Genomic DNA, 21722 nt, shown 5'->3' with positions numbered 1-21722 from the left:
GAGAAATATTTTGCAGTTGCCAGAATCATTTTGTTGTGGCTTTTTTTTTTAATATTATACTTTGTATGTTTTAAACATTGTAGGCTGTCCAGTTTTCCAGTTAGAACTGAACTTGTTAGTGCTGTTATTTTGGGGTCGTAAGACTTCTGTCATGAAAACAAGCAACTTCCTGCACTCTTCTCTCCTGTGGAGTTACATTGCAGTAACATAGTGGATTGTCAAGTTTATAACATTGTTCATGGAACAAAGAAATACAAAGGCGTTTAGAGAATTTGCCTGTGGGTTTTCTATATTAAATCAGCTTCCTTATTTCCAGTGTTGTGTGAATAGTACAAAACTAGTCCAGTATTTATAGATCATTATAAATATAATGATATGCTTATGGATCAGTAATAGGAAGTTGATTACGGGCCTTATTTCAACAGAGGTGGAAGGTAATGATATGCTAATGTCATCTGAAGAAAATCGTACTGGGCTACTAGGAATGTTAAGACTACTCATTGTAAAGTGCAACACAGGAACATGGCTGTGTGTATAAAACATGTCTGTAACAATACTGCAATTTATTTTCTTTAAAATATGCATATCACATGTTAGAGTTAGCATACTCTCGCCAAAGAAGCTTCATTTCCTTTTGTTTGACAAATTGAATACTAGAAGGTATGAGCGTAGGAACTCTTTTAGCAGCACGTTTAATGTAGCTTTTATCTGTGCATTAAAAGAGAAAACCTGACAACTTATGCCCATGATATTCCCCATCAGACTGTTTGTAAAAGAAAGTCAGTTAGCTCAATAACCTGGCTTTGGTCCATAAAGATAGGTTTGTTTTGTCTGTTCAAAGTTCTCTTTGTGTTTCATTTGGATAGTTTTCTCATGTTTAATCCTGAACAGATGAGTAGCATTGCTGTGCGCTGCTCCGAAGCTGCCAACTTCAGCTACAGAAGTGGTTGCATTTCACTGATAAATGAAATGATATCAATAAACTGTGGGCACTCTGTAAAATCTAAGCTCTGATGGACCTTAACCTGTAAGGTAATATAAGTACCTGAAGTATCTCCAGATAATCAGTTTTCTTTTGGACATGTCTGGGATTTATAAATCCTCAAAATGCTGAGTTTTGTTTATATTTCAGTTTAGCTTAGCAAATGTCCAGAATATTGTCTAAGATACCACCAAGTCGAGATAAAATACTAAGATAAAATCAGATGCCATAAAATCAAGATAAAATACTAAGGAATTCTTTTCCACATTGCTATAGTGAAGAGGAAAATCCAGACAGACTTCCTCCTCCTTTATCATTTCTGTAAAAAAGAAAAACCTTAATTTCCCTGATTGCAAATATGATTTAAGTGCAGAGAGAAGAAAGGAACAGATAAGCAGGCTTGGAGTGTGGTCTTTAATTACTGCAGCAGATTCACATTCACTTCACACCCTTGATTACACATGTACTTTCCTGTCACATGTGCTTCTCTTTCTTCTCCCCTTCCTCTCCACGTTTCTCCCGGATATCTTAAGAAAAGACGGGCGACTGAATATGTAACCGACATGTGCTCTACTGGGCTAAAGGCCGTTTAGTCTGTTTAGCTGTTCTGGAGGTGTATGAATATCATTTGCATGCGTAAGTTGTCTGCGGGAGGCAGGTTACAACAAACCAATGAAGGAACGTGTAGCAGTCCATAATTACGTAAAATGCAGTTATTTAACAGGGTGACTTGGAAAAGGAAAAGAAGATGTTTTAAAACACTAACAATTTAAGCAAAGGAGAACAACGCAGCAATATTTGTTTGTTTTTAGACTCCGTTAGAAGATATTTGTGCCCCTGAAATGGCTGTGTAGCGAAATTGCATACTTGTTGCGCAGCGTGAGCCATGAAACGGTTTGTACTGTAAAAGCCACTTTGAGAAATCTGCATACGTGCACACAAAGAAAGTCAGTCCCGTGCATGGGGTTTCTGTGCAGCTGAAGCACAGCTCCTAATTGGCGATATAAAGCTAGCAAACAAAGCTTGCACTGGTGCCGTTTCATTAAAAGAGGAATAGGGGCACCTGCAGAGCCTGGCATGCAGGAAGGGAGAAGACAAGGTAAATCTGTGCTTTCCAGTTTAAAGACTGGGTGCCTTTGTCTTCAAAGTGAGGTTGGAGGGGCGGATGTGTTTGGGTACTGCTGGGTTGGGGGAGATCTAGGAAGTTTTGAATCGATTATTCCACGTAGGGCTAACAACACTTATTAATGCAGACAGTTGTAATTATGCCCATGATATCATTAGCACAACAGCTGAACCCTACTGCCGAGGAGACATGGTGCGAGTTTTTAATGAGCTTAACTCCGGTGTAAGTTTAATAAATGTTATTAAAAGTAAAATATAGCTAAACCTTATGACTAGATTGAGCCTGGGATTGTGCCAGCATCTGGTAGTGTAAACCCTGCTGCATGGATCCCATCCATCACTGGAGAGAAGACAGTGAGACAGAAACTTCCCTTGCGGTCACGGGAAGGAGCTGAATGGCAGTAGGGGGCAGTCGCCTGAAGCTTCCTGGGAAGACCAGAAGCTGGAAGTAGAGCCGGCCGTGGTGGCTTTGATTCAGTGACTCTTCTCAGCAGCCTTTGCTAGGGCTCTTTTCCTTTCCAGTTCCACGTCCACAATTTGTTTTCTTGAGGGACTATCACATCGAGGTAAAACATTTCCAGGAAGCTGAAACTTGTCAACAGTACTAGTCTATTTAGTTCAGGTAGAGTTTAAAAGGATAGGATTTGGGCATCTTAAGTCACCAGGCAGCCTTATTTTGAGTAAGCACCTGAGTAGTTCTCGGAAATGGTGCTCAGCCTCTGGCGTACAGTCCAGATCCGGCCTGCAGAAGTCATTTCATCAGGCCTAAGGGACTCCCCATGGGTCCAGATGTTCGGTGGCAGCATTCATTGCTGCTCCCCTGATGCTAATTTGCTGGACCTGTGGAAAGCTGTGCAGAAAACCCTGCACGCCAGGTGACATAGTCTTGCATACCATATGGGGCCAGCATGCAGGGTCACTTTGCACCTTAGCTGTGCCTCCTTGCTTGCTCCTGCCTCAACTATTCCCCTCTCCAGCTCCAGAGGAGATGTGTGAGGCATTTTTACCTGGAAGTGGCTATAGCTGCCATGTCCGTGCTGTGGCAGCCTTGAAAGGGCCTCGTAGCACCGTGGGGTGCTGTTGCAGCCCAGTTGAGAACCATTGTTTTAGCCCAAAGCCTGTTGACTAGGTATGAGCAATATGACTAGGTATGAGCAATTTTGTTTTAAACTAATGCTTTATAGTCTGAAAAGATGGGATTTCTATTGTCATGAACACTGCATGCCCCTGGAGGCTGGAGCGTGGGGGCACAGCAAGCTCATGCAGGCAGCCGCAGGCTGTCGGGGGGGCAGGGGGCAAGCGCCGCCTGTTCACAGGGAGTGCATTGCCACGTTCAGGGCGTGCATGTGCACCCCCCACACGTCTCCAGTGTCTATTGTAACTATTTACAAACCATTTTAACTATTTACAATAGTTAATTGTAACTATTTACAATATTGTTAATAGTTAACTATTTACAATATTGCAACTATTTACAAACCATTGTAACTATTTATAAATACAGGTCTAATAGGCAAAGGTGTTGATCATGGGGGAGGTCCTCCCCTTTGAGCTAGTAGCCAAAAGTTAGGGCATTGACCCAGGTTATGGGACACCTAGGTTTAGTTCCTTCCTCTGCCTTGGGGGATCTGAACCTAAATATCTCACCAGTTAGGAAAGAGTGGGGGGCTGGCGTCAATCTTTTCCTTTGTTCCTTTTTCACTTTGCATGGAATACTTCAGTCTTGGCTGAGCTGGAGACAGAGCACGACTGCATAGTCTGGTGGCAATGGAGTGGGAGGGAGTGTGGTGAAGACAATAACCAGTCAACACAAGGCACAAAAAGCCTCGTTCAAACTGTAGGAAGTTCTCTGAACGTCTGAAGTTCCCTCCTTTGACTGCTTCTGCGGCTGCTTCCATCAGCTGGAGTCTGGATGATTACTGCCTGCACTTTTTTCACCAGGACAGATGGCAGTGGGGAGAGGATGTAGTGATTTACTGGGTTTAATAAACACAGGCGTAGGTGAATAAAAAGAAAGTTTGGGGGTTTTTGTTTGTTTTTTTTTGTGGAGCAGTAAGCAAACTTCTGCTGTCCTTCAGTCTCTGACTGGTCTGAGGGACCATCTTCCAACTCCCGACCTCTGTAGTCTTCCAAGTAAGGGAGCATCTCCAAATTACAATTTCTGTCACTATAGGGGGCCTGTCAAATATGAACTGTACATTCAGCGCTACTGTAGGTTCAGTCTGAATGCTGCCTCTTTCATCCATCTCTAACAAAAGATAACAATAAAGTAATGATAATGCCAGTAAAACTTCCAATTTTACATAGCTTGAAGAATTCCTATCACTTGCATTAGAGTTGTTTTAAGTAACTTTGGTTACAAATCAGACTTTTCTGTGTATTATTTTAAAAAGGTTGAACTGACAAAAATGGATTTGAATCCAGGCTATTGTTACTTGGAGACCATTGGAGTTTTATTGTCATAGTTTCAACTGTCCTCCGGACCTAACAGATTGATAATATCCTTCAGTGGTTCATTTTTTTCTCTGTAAGTGACTATAAAAAATCAAGCAGGAATTCATTTTACTGAAATGAGGGAAAGGTGGGGGGGTAGGGGCAAAGGACCCTAATAGTTCCCCAACATTAGTGTAGGCAGTTTAATTCTTTGCACTACCTTTTCTCTTCTATTCCAGGCTATAGACAGGCTACAGGCATTAGACACCCTCATCATTTTTTAACATACAAGCATCCGTGAAGAATTTGTAGAAGTGGTGTTCATCTTTGCTACCATTCCCTTCTTATTTATATTACAGATGTACCTGGAAGCTCTACTGAGAATGAGATCTCACTGAACTTGGTTCTGTTTCAGTACAGAGTAAGGGAAAATCCAGAACTTAAATAGCTAAATACACAAGACAGACAGAAGTACAGAGCGGTGAAGCCCACCCAGACGGTGCCTGAGGGACCTCTAGAAGAAACCTAGTGCCTCACGAGTTCCAGCTCCATACTGTGTGAGCACCTTTTTCCCTTCCAAATGAACGGTCGTGCCTACATCATTCCTTCCAGCTTTTGATTATTTTATATCAGTGTGAGCTTGATGTGCTTGGGCAACATCCTGAGTCATGACTAATGTTGTATAATAGGCCTTAGATTGGTATAAAATAAACAACAGCTGTAGGGACTGACTTAGGCACCACCATTCATTTCAAGATTGCTGTCTGAGTAAGGACTTGGGTTTGACTAGAAAGTGAAGGGTCCTACAAAAAAAACGAGTTACTCCATTGTGGCTTATGGAATCACAGGTACCCACTGAATAGTAACTAATATCCATCCACACTAAGGCCTGTTTAAGTGTACAACAGAGGGCTAAAAATGGAACGCAACTGGCTTATAAGGCTTTGTGATAGCCCTTTACTGAGGGGTGCATTTTGCCTCCAACAAGTGCATAATATGCATTTTGCATAATATGTATTTTGCATAATGTGTTCCTTTATTATCAAGCTGCCAGCTTTGTAACAAAACATCGTCATAGTAATCTTTGTTTAGATCACTTTGAACTGGGAGGCCAGAATTCCCCGCGCTGCTGAAGCACTTTAATGTCAAAAGAGCAGGTTCTAAAAAGCTCTTTGTAATAATACAGCCGCGTTGTCTTGCAACAGTGAATACAGTTCGTATCTTCTCCATCATGTCTCTCATTAGAGGGGCTGAGCAGATATTGCTGTAACAAGGCAGGGGTTCTATAGCTGCATAACAATTAATTTCTACCAAAAGCCCATATTTTCCTGATGGGCTGCCTGTTTTCAGACAGCAGCAATAAAAATATCAACAGTGCTTCCCCTTGATGTATTAAGCAGACATCGATCCTATAGGAAGAAGCCGAGGGCTGGGTCAGGAGCATGTTGTGAAAAAAAAAAAGGCAGTAAGACCTCTGCACTCTCTGTAGAACTGTGTTTATAGGATTTCAACACTGACTTCAAAGCGTAGGAAATGACTACAGCTTTATCTGTTACTTAGAGCTGCCTTCAAGAGAACTTAAATCCTTTTTTTTTTTTTTTTAAGGCAACAAAGTAAAGCATATTCTTACCAAAGCCATTGCACCACCCTGTGATGCCTTTTTTGTATGGCTTCATTAGATTTTTAGCACTCCAAGGCAGGGATACTTTTTAATACATGTTTGTCCAGTTCTCAGCACAATGTGGCCTCAATCCTGTTTGTGCTTTTTGGTGTCTGCATTAACAAAAGCATTGGCTAATCATCATAAAAACAACTCTTACTTGTGACAATTCCTTGTAATCTATTTCATAAATTGTATACCCCATCAACATATTAGAGCTATGCAATGGTTTATTGTTCTGATTTCCATTTAGCTATTCTCCACCCTCTCCCCATGGAAAATGTGTAGATTAGACCAGTACTGGAGGCTTATAACTCTACTTGGCGTGTCTTTAGCAGGAACCTGCCTGGCATTAAAAAAGGATCTCTCTGTGTGAAAAGTGAATACCAGCTCAGCTGGCAATGGCAAGTCTAATTAAAAAACATCCAGCAAGACTGAATCCAAACATAATCCTTTGAATAAGGAAATAAACACTTTCAGGAAGCAGTGCTACTTTATTGGCATTCATGTTAAAGAAAATCCAAAAAACCAAAAATACAATTTTTGGTTCACATGGCTCAATGAAATTTCCAAGTGCAAACAGGAATTTTGTAGTTACTATTCCTACAAAAATGAAAATGTAGGTTTCAGTCTGAAAATGCTGATTTAGGAAATATCCAGTGTCTTCAAGCCTTCCAGTTCTTTATAGTTGTCAATAATATTTATGGCTAGGTCCCTCTGTAGACACACAATTGCCTCTGAAACAAAGAGGAACTGCTTTCTGTGATCTCATCCCATTCACAAATAAAATGCAGGGCTGAAATTGGAGTAGTAAATATTTCTTCTTTGTACAAAGATAGCACAGGTAAATGAGAAGAAGTGTTAATTAGCAGAGCTGTACAGAAAATGGAAATTCAGTTCATGGAAAATTTTGAAATTGGAATGAAATCCCAACATTTTGAAATCTTACATTCAAAAAAATTAAAACGCATATTTTGGGTTCATCAAAATTTTCATTTTGATTTCAGTATTTTTATTTTATATTATATTAGAGCAGAGATGTTGAATATATGGCCTGCAGGCTGGATCTGGCCCATGGAGCCCTGCCATTTAGCCCCAGTGGTGCCTCTGGGTCTGAGCAGACCCACATCCCCATGGGCAGACATGTGCAACTCAGACCTTGGAGTGGCTGAAACATGATGCCACGTATGGAGCAATGGACACCGGACCAGCCAGAGTGGGCACTGCGCTACATGTGGTGCGCATCCCAGCCAGACTATGCCACATGAAGCGGCAGCTCTGGGATGGTGCCTCAGAGAGCAGCTGCTCCAGCCAGTCTGGGACCCATACTGCATGTGATGCCTGTGAGCACCACGGGCAGCGCAGGTCCCGGCCTGGCTGTAGTGGGCGCATGTGTGGCTCACTTCCCAGAATGGACACCGTGCATGGTGCAGTCCAGCTGGGGCAGGAACTGCGTCCAGCATGATGCCTGCTCCAACCAGTCTAGGATCCACGCCGCTTGCAGCATAGGTCCCAGATTGCTGCAGCAGGCACCAGATCCAGTATGCTGGAGGGAGGAAAGCTGTAGGCCCCACCTAGGCTGCAGACTGTCCCCAAGCCACTCATCCAGCCCACGGGGTAGGTGTTTGAGCATATAACATGTGCAAAAGCACGCAACATGATACAGAATTTCAAAGTGAAAGGAAACATGTTTTGTTTAAATGCTTCCAGTTGTTAACAAATCATAATCATGCTGATGTGATTGTGACGCTTCTAATGGATATGCCAGCCACACTTTTGGATGGATATGCCAGCCACACTTTTGAAATTAGCTGTACTAACAGGAATTAATGACAGGCAGGTCCAGACAAGAAAAGTGGTAGCAAACTGTTGTTTAAAATTCTGTCTTTAGTAAAATCTGAAAAAAGACAGTCAAATACATTAATCTCTGATGAGTTAAACAGGTGCACTGTACTATAAAAGAAGATATGTAAGTCCCAAGATAAACATAATCCAAATCTGACCCCATAGTGCTTTTCTGCCTGAAAGACTTTGGTGTTTTCCTTGAACAAAATCAAAGAACAATCTGATTTTATTTTAGGTATTATTTATGGATAATAAATACCTTTGATTTGGATACAAATGAAGAGACAGCAGACAGACGATATCTTTTTGTTTACTATCGAATGCATATTTTGTACCCCTCTGCTTTACTAAACATATTTGGATTTACTGCTGTTTAAAACACATTGGTGAAAAAGTCTTAAAATGTCTTACAGAGTAGTGATCAACTCACAGGATAATAGGTATTTGTAATAAGATGGCCACAAATACGTAAACCAACAGTGAATGCATTTTCATTCTTGCAAGTATATGGCACTTCACTGAACCACCTGCAGAGCAAAGTAATTGCCAGGCAATAAAGGCAAACCAAGGCAACCATCCAAAATGTAGAGGTTAGTAACTTGTAATCGTATGCTTTGCCTGCAAAGTCTTTGCAATTTGCACCTTTAGTCTGCAAAGTGAGCAACAGCTGCATTAACCTGTGCAGTTTCCCCTGCCAATGCTTGCCTCTTTGGCAGACTTGGGTTCAGACCTGGCCCATTAAAGTCCTACAGTTCAGATCTGGCACTCAAGGAGCCTTTTGGTCCAGATCCAGCCTGGGGGACCAAACCAGTCTGACACACTGGTGTGGAGTAATACGATCGTATGAAAATATTCTGAGAACACAGTGTAAAGTCCATAGCACTTAGCTTTGGCTGTGTTAAACACCATTACTTAAACGTACCATGTGATGAGTAACATTTATCCCAAATGTATATTCTGAAGCTACATTGTTTATGGATGTCATTAATGGCACAGTCCTATTGAAACATCAACCTCAAAACCCTAGCCAATATATAAAGCAAGAGAAAATGAGAGGGTCAGTATATCGTATCTTCTTTATAAATGCCCGTCACAATTTTTTATGACTGTTTTTGTTTGGTGAGACCATAATGATAGAGAATGTTTTTTAAATTAGACTTCTAATTAGTGTCAGGTTGTGAGATGGGCATCTGCCTGCTAAATACACCTGGGACAGATAGGTTTGGGGGTGTGGAATATAAACCTATTCAAATGATCCTTGTCTGACTTCATCCTATATGGTAAGTAGGAATTTGACAGATTCACACCATCACAACAGAGCGAGATGGTCTGTCTGCCTGTTGCGTACTCCAGTCTCCAATTCTATTTGAGCAAATGCCCCCAAGCCTGATCCTGGAAGCCCTGTGATAAGATGGGGTCTCTGAATTTGAGGAAGAGAGAAGTAAAGAAGGCCATGATCTGGCAGTATTTCCTTAGGATCCAAGGAGAAAATAACTTGTTAGGTTGGCTTTGCACCATCCCCTAAGGTCTGGCTCTAATTGATCAGCTGAGAATATCTCTAGTCTGGGAGTGGAGGAGTTCTTGTGGGCTTGAAGCCAACACACACAACTCTTGTGCCGACTACCACTTGCCTTGATGTAGAGGGCTTCAACTTCAGTTCTCAACTGGTGCGTGGTAGGTATCTTACTGACTACATGCAGTCAGTTAAACGTAGAGCAGCATTTTGGCTGTTTGGACTTACACTGGAAAGCCTTATCCTGCTCTTTGATAGTCATCTTTGGTCCACATCCTGCTACAAGATTAAATCTAGCCCATGGCATTTGCCTTTTGACTTCAGTACATCATGTTGAGGCTATTCAAGGCCATTTATTAAGTCACATGCAGGATATTAAAGATGGAAAAGAAGTAAAAGATCACTAACTCCATGATCCCTTCTGCGCGTGTACCTTACGACATCTTTTTGCTTCTTTCTTTTGTTTTAAATGTCTCAGTAGCGTTTCATTTGATCATTTTGGGAACCCAAATGTAAACATTTTAATCAGAATAGATGCATGCTTTTGGTTTTAGAGCTCTAACATTATTTCTACTCTTGATTACAAATATATCGTGAAGTGAGTTTGAAATAACCTCAGCATGGTTTCCAGTGTTATTTCTCACAGAAAATTTGGAAATGTCTGAACAGTTAGCTTTTATATTGAAAGCAGTGGAAAGAGAATGTAGAGTTATCAGACTCGGGCCGTGGACAGATGTGGTGTTTGAATTATCCCCACTTTGGGCAGTACTGAAGTAGTGTTTGTGTTCAGGAGAGAAAGCCACATTCCTAGTGAGTGATGATCAAGAGAGGAATGTAGGACATTAAACTGGGAGAGTAATGTCCAGATTACCGAAATTTAAGAGACCTGAACCTCTAAACTGTTAAAAAGAGTGCTGATACATTTTTAAGTGAAAACTTTCAAACCATTATCATAGTGGAAAATGTGGTTAAATAATCATTTAGGCAGGGTAGATCAGTTAACAATTTAGGGTATTTAGCATATTCTTCCATTCACAGTGTATGATCTCCTGAAAACTACATCTGGAGTAACTGAAAAACAGAAACATTTTATCAAGCCTGTCTATATAGTTTATACATAATACACTAGCCTTGGAACACTCAAAAATGGTAAAGAGACTTCTTTTCAATTAGGCTTGGTTCATTTTGTATAATTTATTTATTTTTCTTCAATTTTGTTTATGGATGTGCAGAAGGTGAAATGTAATAAAACTTTATACAGGGGCGTAATAATTTATTGCAGTGACCGATCTGTTTAATTCACTGAGTTTTCTCCTTTTTTCCCCATAGGATTCTGTTCTGATACTGTGTCCGTAACTGATGTATCCCATAGTGAATCAGTTGAAGAAAGCCCTTTTCGTCCTCCCTCCCATTCATTTTCTGCTGTCTTTGATGAGGATAAACCCATAGCTAGCAGTGGGACATACAATTTAGACTTTGACAACATTGAGTTGGTAGATTCTTTCCATACCTTAGGACCAAGCTCTTCAGACACAAAGAATCGTGACCCCAAAGCGAATGTTCGAAGAAAATCAACAGATTCTGTTCCAGTTGCCCGGTCTACGTTATCTCGATCTCTTAGTTTGCAAGCTAGTGATTTTGATGGAGCATCTTATCTTGGCAATAATGAGACAGTAACTCCAGCAGCAGATGTGTATAATACAGGTTCGAGTAGTGCGTGTAGTACCCTAAAGCGAACAAAAAAACCCAGACCCGCTTCCTTAAAGAAGAAGCAGCCAGCAAAAAAACCTGCAGATGCCCCACCTGTGAAAGAAGTCCAACAAGAGCCATCAGACACTAGTATAGCAGTCTCTCCCCCATGTGAGGAAAAGCCAGTCTCTGAGGCAGAGGTTGATTCAGTTAAACCTGAATGTCCTGAGCCTTCCCAAATCTCTGCTGAAAAGCAGGAGATCCCTGCTGTGCCTGAAGCCTCCTATCCTTTTGATCCAGATAATTTTGAAGCGATTAGTGCATTTAGTACTGGCAGCAAAGTGCAAAACTCTCCCTCTGCCAGTAAGAAAACTCTACCTCTTACAACGGCACCAGAGGCTGTGGAGGTGACTCCCTCTGACACTGGCGGGCAAGAGGATCCGCCAGTCAAAGGCCTTGCTGTGAGGCTGGAGTTCGATTACTCTGAGGAAAAGGGCAGCGGTGAAGACCAGCCGGAAAGCACTCCTCCACCCAAAAAAGTAGGCAAAAAGCCTGGTGCCAAAATGCCACTAAGGAGGCCAAAGACTAAAAAGACAGTGGAAAAGCTTGACAATGCTCCTACCACACCAACCAAGTCACCCACTGATCCAAATGATATCCCTATCACAAAAGGCTCTTATACTTTTGATATCGACAAGTGGGATGATCCCAATTTTAACCCATTCTCTTCCAGTACAAAAATGCAAGAATCTCCCAAATTGCCTCAACAGACATACAGTTTTGATCCAGATATGTGTGAGGACTCTGTTGACCCTTTCAAGTCGTCTTGTAAGATAGCCAGCTCACCTTCTAAGTCTCCAGCCTCCTTTGAGATACCAGCCAATGCCAGTGAAACAAATGGAACTGAAGGAGACAACTTAAATAAACCTGCGAAGAAGAAGAAGACACCACTAAAGACGTAAGTTAAAGGGTAGAGATGTTTCTTGGATAGAAAGAGCCTGACACATCCTGTCATAATTACTTTGGTTTTATATTCGAAGAAGCTTCGTTCAGGTTAGGAACAACGTGGTAAGGAATAGATTACCAGACACGTAAATTCACGTCTGTGTCTTACAGTGTTAGTCCTGATGTAGCGAGGCATTCAGCACAAAATGACTTGATGTGAATATGGAAATATGTCAAAACTGACTAGATCGGTGGATGGATGGTTGAATTATTTTAAGCAGGACCAGGTCCAACAGTCGCTATGTTCCTTTTGATTTCAAAGTGTCTGTAATTGCACTTTAAAAATTTAGTGCCAAATTTTGGAGGTTCATTTTGTGTATCATTGTCATGTTTGAAACCAATGTATGCAGTGAATTCATCAATGCAGACCGGACAGTTCCCTGGCCTATTAATTAGAGGCTGATCTTGTGACTTGTTACTCCTTAGTACTACATAGTCCTTAGGCTTGAGTTTTGTTACCTTAAAAATACTGTACCGGTCTACAAGAGGATCAAAATACCCTTTGACTGCTACATATTAGGCAAATCTTCTCTTTCTATATCCATTTGCTAAGTTTGTGAGGAGAATCTTCTATCTGCCACATTTGTTCAGTTAGTTAACAATTTAGTGCTTAGCTTATTCAGTTAAGTTATGGGTGATGTTTTTTCTCCAGTCTTACTCTACAGGTGCAGTTTTTTTTCCTAATAGCTTTACATTTTGTGAAACGCCCAAAGTTCAGAGCAATTTAGAAAAGAAAGAAAGATGAATGTAGAGCCAGGGCATCTTTCATCCTCCTGCAATCCAAAGGATGCCCCAAAATAAAGCATTCCATTTTGGCCCAAAAAAGACCAAGTCTAAAGAAGTCATTCTGGATGGTAATTGAGGGAAGGGAATTCAAATGTCATTCTAGATGGGGTTTCAGCAGCCAGGGCCTTACACTAGCAATTTACAACTAGCAGGAAGTTCCCTGTGTTAGTATGTAGGAAATTAAGCCATTAGGTTTGTGCACATGTTGTGAATCGCTGGAGCAGTAGCCTACTTCAGTAGTCATCAAAACCAGATGTATAGAAAGGGACAGGCTGGTCCTTAAATGCCTTAGTACTTCCAGAAGTTGGAGTCTGAATAGAAAACACTGCATGGAGTTCTTACTAGAGAATTGCCTCCTCCTTTTGCCCTCTGGAGTAAAATTTTCTTCCCTGTAGAAAAAAAAAAAAGCAGGGAAATGCTTTGTTAGGCAGTGGCAGATTAAGGGTTATTGGGGCCCTGGGCAAGCAGAAAATCGGAGGCCCCCCACCAGGCAAGGGCAGGTTGCCTCTGTGCCCACCAGGAGGCTGCAGCCTCCGCAGCGTAGCTGGGGCGAGCCAGGGGGTGCGAGCACTGCTGGGGTGTGGGCAGCTCCAGCTCGCCCCTCCACCCGATGGGTGTTGCACATCCGGGGCTATGGTCCCCCAGCGCTGCAGGACAGGCTGGGGCCAGGGCTAGGGCCGCCGACTCCTCTGCCAGCACTGGTGGGGTGGAGCTATCCCAGCAGTGCAGGTGCCAGCGGCTGTCTGCAGACAGCGGCGCGTGGGAGCGGAGCCACCCATGGGGCCTCCTGGCAACAGGCGGCTCCAGAAAGATGCTGCCACCCGCATGGAGCCCTGTGTCTGCCCCCTAGTCTCTGGCCTTGGCAAGAGAGGAGGAGGTGCACGCTGTCTGCCCTGGGTGCCCATGGCCAGGGTGCCCGTCCAGGTCGGCAGGGGCCCACGTGTTTATCCGCCCCTATTGTCAGGGCTCTGCAGGAGGCACGGAGCTCCTCTGCACTCGTTGTTTTCCCTAAGGTAACTCGTTTCATTAGTTGTGCTTCCAGGATTCACCTGTCCCCAGAAGCCTCTGGAGTCTGCTTTTTCGCCAAGACTCTGCATGCTGACGGTTATATCCTAGGAATAGCCTAGGACGACAGTACAGTTTGGGGAGATTTGCTACAGAGCGCGCTGGGATTGAGATGGGATCTTTGCCATTGTCTCTAGCATGCCAAAAGCACCAAAGTTTTCTACAAGATACATTTCAGAAGAAGCATGATTTAGGAAGGATGAGACAGGAGCACAGGGTTCCTGCTGTGGAAGGAGATTCACCTGCGCAAGAAGTGCAAGGAAAGGTGACATTGCTCCAGAGGAGTTGTTTAGAGGCAGAAAGGAAGCTCTAAGCATGAACTGATCTCCTGGTCTTCATTTCAGAAATCATCATGCTTAGTTTAATTTGCTACGTCAACATTTAAAGATTTCATTTATTTTATTAAACTGATCCAAGGGGTAGTTTTGAGGAGCCAGGAGTTATTAACATTAGTAAGAGCCATAGAAACAAATCCCTGCTGACCACTTTGAAACTGTATCCTTCAGTGTGTTTTCTAATGTGTGCACAGTTATTTCCAACTTATCCCCATGAGATGTGAAGGAGCCAGTCACTGGCTTAGTCTTTCTCTAGGACTTTGATGTCACAGTGCCATGCAGTATCGTGCATACCGGCGTCCCCACAAAGAACCAGTTGCTCTCTTGAATGCAGGTATAACCATTGTAAACCCACATCCACCACTGTACCAAAAGAGGCTGCAGCTTGACTCAGATTGCTTTCCAATCATGTATACATATTTAACTGCACTTCTCAGATGGATCATCTGGCTCACATGTTACTGAACAAAGAGCAGCTGCTGTTCCCTCAGTGCCTGCTTAGCTATGAAGGAAGAGTGGGTGGCCCCTTTAGATCCAACTCAGCTCTCCCAAGTACTTGATGACTGGGAAGCATCCAGTGTTTCAAAAGACTGTCTGGCCAGGAAGAGTGCTCAGTCTCAAGATCCCGTCCTGCCTGAAAAGTGCGGCATGAAATTTGACAGGTACAGACATGCCTGAAGACTGGCTAGTGTAGGATATTCAAGTAGAGCTATCTCAGGTTTCAGAGGGCGGTAGACAGCTGTTCTGGTCTGAAGTCAAGCAGAAGGCAGGGTAGATTTGCACCTTATAGACCAACTAAATCAGTGGGCTTCATCCAAAGTAAGCCTGCTGCTTCTGAAGCTTATGCTATTCCTCTCTTAGTCTGTAAGGTACAAATCTACTCTGCTTTCTGTCATTTTTTCAGAGCAATCAACTGAACTCTCAAAACTCAAACTTGAGTTCTTTTAAGAGCTGAAACTATGAAAACATCAAGAAATGTAATTTTTTTCTTGGCCTTTATTACACAGACAAGGAGATTTTTTCTGTCACTTTAATTGTAGATCAATGGACATGAAAGAGCCCAAACTATTCATGTGGTTTACTTAAACTTTAATGGCTACTGATTTCCTTGGGAATGTTTTTTTCAAACTGATAGTAACAAATATTTTATTTTGACAAGAAAACAGTTGGTCAGCCTCAAAAAAGGCAAGCATGGGCAAAACATTGAAAGCAGATTAACTGACTTACCTTTGAAAATGGCTTTTATGAGGTGAAATGGCATAAATCATAAGCCTGGATTTAAAACAAACTGGCTTAAGAATGTTCCCTCTCCTCATCCTCCCCTTCCACCAGATACATGTTTAAGATTGTGCTGATATCAAAAGTGCATGATGATTTTTCTCTAACACATTAATAGTGTCTGCAGGTTTATCCTTTTTGTCAGTTCCTTCTGTCTGTCTCTCTTTTCTTTATCTTATTTGTCTTAGGATGGTAGAAGATGTGATGTCTGTATGTTCTCTGTTGTAAGTAATTTTAACCTACTGTGGCTGTTATGGTGAAAGTGCCTTATTTGAATGTTGGGCTTTTTCCTTTTAATTTTTACTTATGCATTTATTTTCAGCATGATCAATTATTATTGGGCATGAAGCTTTATATTACCAGTGTTCTTTTTCTGGCTAATGTAGAAATTATTTTAAGTGACACTGCCTGGCTGTGAATGAGCTTGAGGAAACTATTATAGCCATGTCTGGTTGCCTGTCAAGGAAGATTAGCTAATTCAAGCTATATATATTTGATGTCTTAGGTAAAAGCATTGAAATTTCCTTTTCCTTATCAGCTTGTTTAGTATGCTGTGATGATATACAACACAGTAATGAAGTATTTCTTAGACATTTGATAAAGTTTATAATTTCTTTATAAAGGTATGAATTGTTTTCATTATCTACATTTTCATAATGTAGTAATTTATGGTTGGCATAGAACACCCACCCAACCAGCTGGTCAGTTGTTCCATCATATATGCCTCTAGGTGCAGTATTGATTTATCCTCTAGCAAGTGAAACCCTTTATTGTGATTTTTTTTGATGAAACAGTAGTCATCAATTGGGGCAGAGCTGGTCAGCTATGCTCACAACTGCACCTAAACCTATCTAAGAAGTATTGTACTACTAGTAGTAGGTTATATATAGCTTTTGCCAAACCAGTACAATAAAATGAGCAACAAAAATTATGTATAAAAATAAATAAGACATTTCTATGAGTCATACTTTTTACTGAAAGCATACAGTAAGGAGATCCATTCTACCAGTTTACACAAAATGCAAACAGAATATGTAGTATTTTGATATAAGAGAAAAGATCAAATGAAGCAGTGAACAATAAAATAAAATAGGAGAATTCTTTTTTGAATAATTCCACCTCAGATTATGTAGCCTGTTTTCCTGCTCCTTCCATGTGAGTTTGGGCAAGTTGGGCAACTTGCTTCTGGAGAACTCACAGACCCCCAGTTTATCTGGACCTGTTTTCTTTAGGGAATATGTTGAATGTTTTTGTTGAAACCAACCAGCCTCCACTATTCTGTAACTGTACATAATAATACATATGCAAATTCCTTTTTCCATGTGCTTGACTGGAAAATGTGAAATCTTGAAGGGTTTAAGATTGTTCCATTTTAAATTTATGCTGTGGGATGTATTAAAACCAGAATCACAGTTGCTGCATTAGTCCATATATTCCTTTTAAAATACCATGTAGATTCAAGTTCTGTCCTGGACTCTTCATTTTCCTATCACATGTGTTTGAGGATATAGTTTGGCCCTCATGTGATGCATATCCTACCACCAAACTTTTTGGGCAGTTCATCAAGGACTTATTGATTTCTTAAGGTACTTGGACCTGAATATAGTGTCTCAGGGCATCCCAGTTTTTATCCCCATATCCCTCTTGTGCCATTATGCTCGATTTGCAAATGGGGAGCTCAAGCACAAAGGAACTAGTTAAGAGTGCTGACAGATGTGCAGCTTCTCACTCTAACTCATGGCACGTCACAGAAAGCACTGTGTGTTAGAGTGACTCCCTCTCCCCCGACTCAACAGACATTGCTATTGTGTTGGGGGGAGGGGTTGAGCTCCACTTTGGAGCTGATCCAGGAAGAGCTGCATGTCTGCAGCCTCACTCCCCTAAGGCCTCCCTCCGTTGCTCTCCGCTCCACCCCCTACAGCTCAGGTGCTGTCTGCAGGAAGGGAGGGGAGGGAGCTCTAGACTGGGGTATGCCCAGCCTGAGCTGGAGTAGGGGTAAAAGGATTCCCCCCGCCCTTCCTGCAGACAGCACCAGGGGTGGGGCTGGGCTGGGCTAGACAGAAGTTAATGAAGGTGCACTGCCTTAGAGACAAAACGCTTTGGGTAGAGATGATACCTTTTACTAAACCAACTAAATAGTTGCAAAAAAAAGTTTTTCCTTGCAAGCCTTGGAGCACATTCATCTGAGCCCTCATTACAGAAGAGTTTATTTGTCATGCGATCGGTCACTTTTAAAGTGCTTTGCAGCTGCACACTGCTGTGTCACGGCATGGCTGTAGGTGCTTTCAAGGGGCCAGTTGTGGGACAAACTTAAGTTCCCTAAGTTTCTCACAGTTGCTGTGGCTGTGGCAAAGTAGGAACCTGAATTCAAGTCCTGTGCCAGTTCCCTGACCACTGGACAATTCTCTCTGTCAACAGTCATCAATATTTAATTTGAACAAGCTTTCCCTCTGGATTTAGACCTCTGGCAAGCCTGTTTAATTCTATTACTATACTTAGTTTATTGTGCTGTTTTGGGGATCAAAGTCCTATCCAAAATGCATGCTAAAAGCATGGGGTTGTGGGGTTGCTGTCAGTTGGAAGGATGCCTAAATAAGGAAGTTATGCAGAGGTGGGTTTTTTTCTTTAGCTCTCTATTACTAAGTGTAATATGCTGATGATTCTCTGAAGTATGGTATATTTACGGTGTTAACTTTGTTTTTAGTGATACATTTAGGGTGAAAAAGTCACCAAAAAGATCTCCACTTTCTGATCCTCCCTCACAGGTAAAGTACTTTCTTATTTTAATACATACCTATTGCTTGTTACAGGAAAAAAACATTGACACAGCATTGGTATAAATGAACAAGTCTGTGGTTTGGTGAGGATTGTGAACATTTTGGTCTCCAGTCATAATACTTTATTAAATCTATAGTCTCAGGATTCATTAGTGCAGTGCTAATTAGGCCGAGCATTTGTCCTAAGAATTCCAGTTGGATTGTTGCAGAGTTCTCTTTTGGAAACCCTGTGCTGTGATATTAATACATTAATGATAAACATTTATAAATAAAAGTCTGTTGTGGCTCAGGAAAAGTACTAAAGTAACTATTAACCCCGATATTTTTAGGCCAGTAAATTGTAAACGTAGTAAACAAAATAAAAATGATGTGCTGAAAGGGAAGTAGAAATAAAGCAAGTGTGTTAGTCTGCAGGGAATATGTGTCTGCACTGAAACAGCAATTTTTTTTGTCATTGTAAAACACAGGCGGGTGGCCTTTCTTGAGCTCGGAGTTAACAATGGCTGTGCCATGTATGAGATAACGGCTTTAATCTGGGGTTTTTCTTTTCATGCTATTGTTCATCTCCCATAATATTTCTCCTAACCTTTCATTTAAGCTGGCTGACATTGTAGAGGAGGGGGAGGACTTAAGACCTCTAAGGTCCATGTTTATACAGTATTTGCCACCATAAGGGAAATACTCAAGTTAGCTGTTCTGGGAAACCACATATGTTATGTGCCATTTATTTACATCACGTGCCTGAGCTTTACCAGCAAAAAGGTGTTTCTACTCTTGAAATTTTCTCAAAACTTACATGCCTAGCCACCAGCTCCATGTATTAGCAGTCTTCTGCATTAGCAGAATTTATAAACTTCCACGTACACCCTGGAGCATGAGTAACATGAAAAAGAGTGTGCAGTAAAGGCAACAAAGAAAATCTACAATGGTTCCTCTCGTATGGTGAAGTAATTTTTTCACAGAACAAGTAAAATGCAGTTGGCACATTTTCAGTTTACCTCATAATCAACACAAGTTGCCATATCGTTGTTCTAAAAGAATTGCAGTGCATAGAGTAAAGCAGGGGTGGGCAACTAGTTGGGGCAGAGGGCCACTTACTGAGTTTTGGCAAGCCATCAAGGGCCGCGTGACAGGCAGCCTGGAGCAGATTAATATTAATTTTCTAAATTTTTTTATGGGCCCTGCGGGCTGGATAGAATGGCTTGGCGGGTCACATACGCATTTTGCCCACCGCTGGGGTAAAGAGATTTTAATTAGCAAGAATTTGATTAGCAAGAAAAATTAGTTCTCCAACTCTCACTACTCAGGTATGTTATATGGACCTGCAGTAGGTTGCATGAAATTAAAGCGTTTATGAGGGAAATTAAACCTGGTGAACGAATTCAGAGAAGTGTTTCTTTCTAGTTGTTCGGCATGATCACAAAGAACGATAAAGCCAAGTTGCCTTGTTCCTCTGCAGGACTCTACTCCATTGCCTACTCCAGAAACACCCCCAGTTATATCTACTGTGGTTCACGCGACAGATGAGGAAAAACTGGCATCTTCAGTGACCAGTCAGAAATGGACGTGCATGACTGTGGATCTGAATTCAGATAAACAGGATTACCCAGAGCCATCTGACCTATCTACATTTGTAAACGAGACCAAGTTCAACTCTCCTACAGAGGGTAAGCTTATATACCACCAGTCTACACTAGTCAACATTTTACTTCTCAAGGCAAAGGCAAGAAAGAATGGTGGTGGGGGGCGGGGAACTGAAGGAGAAATTTCTTTTGACCTCTTGTGGCTTAAACAGAAGGGATTGTGGGCTGATACTGCTCTCGGCTAATGTGCTTACACCCAGTCCAGAGACCACTGCAAGAAATGGCTTTGGTTTTTTTCTGGGCCTGTAGTCTTTGACCTCAAGTGTTAGAGAACTGAGCGTCAGTACTGAAGGATCCAGATTCACATTCTGCCATAAATCTGTCTGCTATATATATAAACTTCCTTCTTTAATGCAGCATGTCTCTGTAAACTCTCAGCTTTCATCATACATTATAAATATATAAAAGCCCAGGGTATCCAGCAATGTCTAGATTAGCTTTCACTAACACATATTCTATGCTATGCTATTCTGTTCTGTTGTTCCAAGAGTTGTTCATCAATTTTTTGAAGCAAACATTTGTAAGATCCTGTTAGAATTGTCTATATTATCATTAATTCTTGATACTGTTCATAGCCTGTGAAACGAGAAAGGGACAGAAGCTATTTCTTGTGAATGAGCATTTCTCACTCTTGCAGGGAGTCACAGTCGCATAAAGAAGGGCTTTGCAGATCTGCCCTAAGGATGCAACTTATAAATGAAGGAAGTTATAAATATGAAAAGGCTAATCCATTTCCAAGGCATCTTTTTCAGACCTTGCTGGTTTCATTTTCTCCATCATTAATCTTTTCTGCCCAAAGGCCCAATGGGATGTTAAAATAATATTGAAATTTAGTCTCGTTAAAGACAGCCAGATTAGGTAGGCTTCTACAGCATAACCTAGCAAACACGTGCCTAACTATGCATGGGAGTGACTGTACTGGGTTTAATTGTACAGTGCATATGAATATTCATGTGTACACTTGACTGTTTTTATGTCTAGGACCTTTCTGAGGTCTGTTGATGTTCCTTTTTGGATGGATCACTCTGAATAATTTATTCCCTACCATTAAATGGAATCATGGATAAATGGATGGTGGTTAAATGGATTAATGCATAAATATAGGAATCAAATGCATTTTAAGTGACTGCTTCATATAACATTCATGCTGTGTCTTTAAAGAAAAGGTGCAGCAAAAAACTATTTTTTGAACAAACAACCCACTTTATGGAGGCACTAAAACCCATCATTTCAGCTTGTACCTATTAACAGAAAGTGAACAGACCTCCTAATTAAATGCTAATCCTCTTGCCTCACATGTGTGGGTAGTATGAGCAGAGTTTCAGATTGCACATTAATTATAATCAACAGTACTTCCTCTTTGAAATCATTTAAAAATAATCATTCCTTCCCTTGACAGTTCTGCTCATGCTGCTTTGGGAAATCTTTGATTGATTCCAGGGATGTCTACTGATGCATCTGTTTAAACATTTTTTGATGTTGTGGCTATTCTCCTGTCACCAGAAGCTGTCTTTGTACAGTGACATCTCCACCAGTACATACTGTTCACTCAGACTCATTCATACCACTTCATTAATTCATTGGAA

The 21722-nt window shown here is 41.4% G+C and overlaps 1 protein-coding gene across 6 annotated transcripts in view; it reads left to right on the top strand.

Moving 5' to 3' along the window:
* The window catches only part of TACC2 (transforming acidic coiled-coil containing protein 2), a 196113-nt gene that overhangs the window by 132936 nt on the left and 41455 nt on the right, over positions 1-21722 (top strand). For all 6 annotated transcript variants that reach the window (XM_019555907.1, XM_019555909.1, XM_019555904.1 and 3 more), the window contains 3 exons: positions 10888-12205; positions 18421-18481; positions 19953-20160. In XM_019555907.1, coding sequence (XP_019411452.1) covers positions 10888-12205; positions 18421-18481; positions 19953-20160 — 1587 coding nt within the window. The remainder of the gene's footprint in view (positions 1-10887; positions 12206-18420; positions 18482-19952; positions 20161-21722) is intronic.

This window comes from Crocodylus porosus, unplaced genomic scaffold, assembly GCF_001723895.1.
Source record: "Crocodylus porosus isolate Cpor-Errol unplaced genomic scaffold, CroPor_comp1, whole genome shotgun sequence".
NCBI lineage: Eukaryota > Metazoa > Chordata > Crocodylia > Crocodylidae > Crocodylus > Crocodylus porosus.
This window is presented reverse-complemented; position numbering and strand designations above follow the sequence as displayed.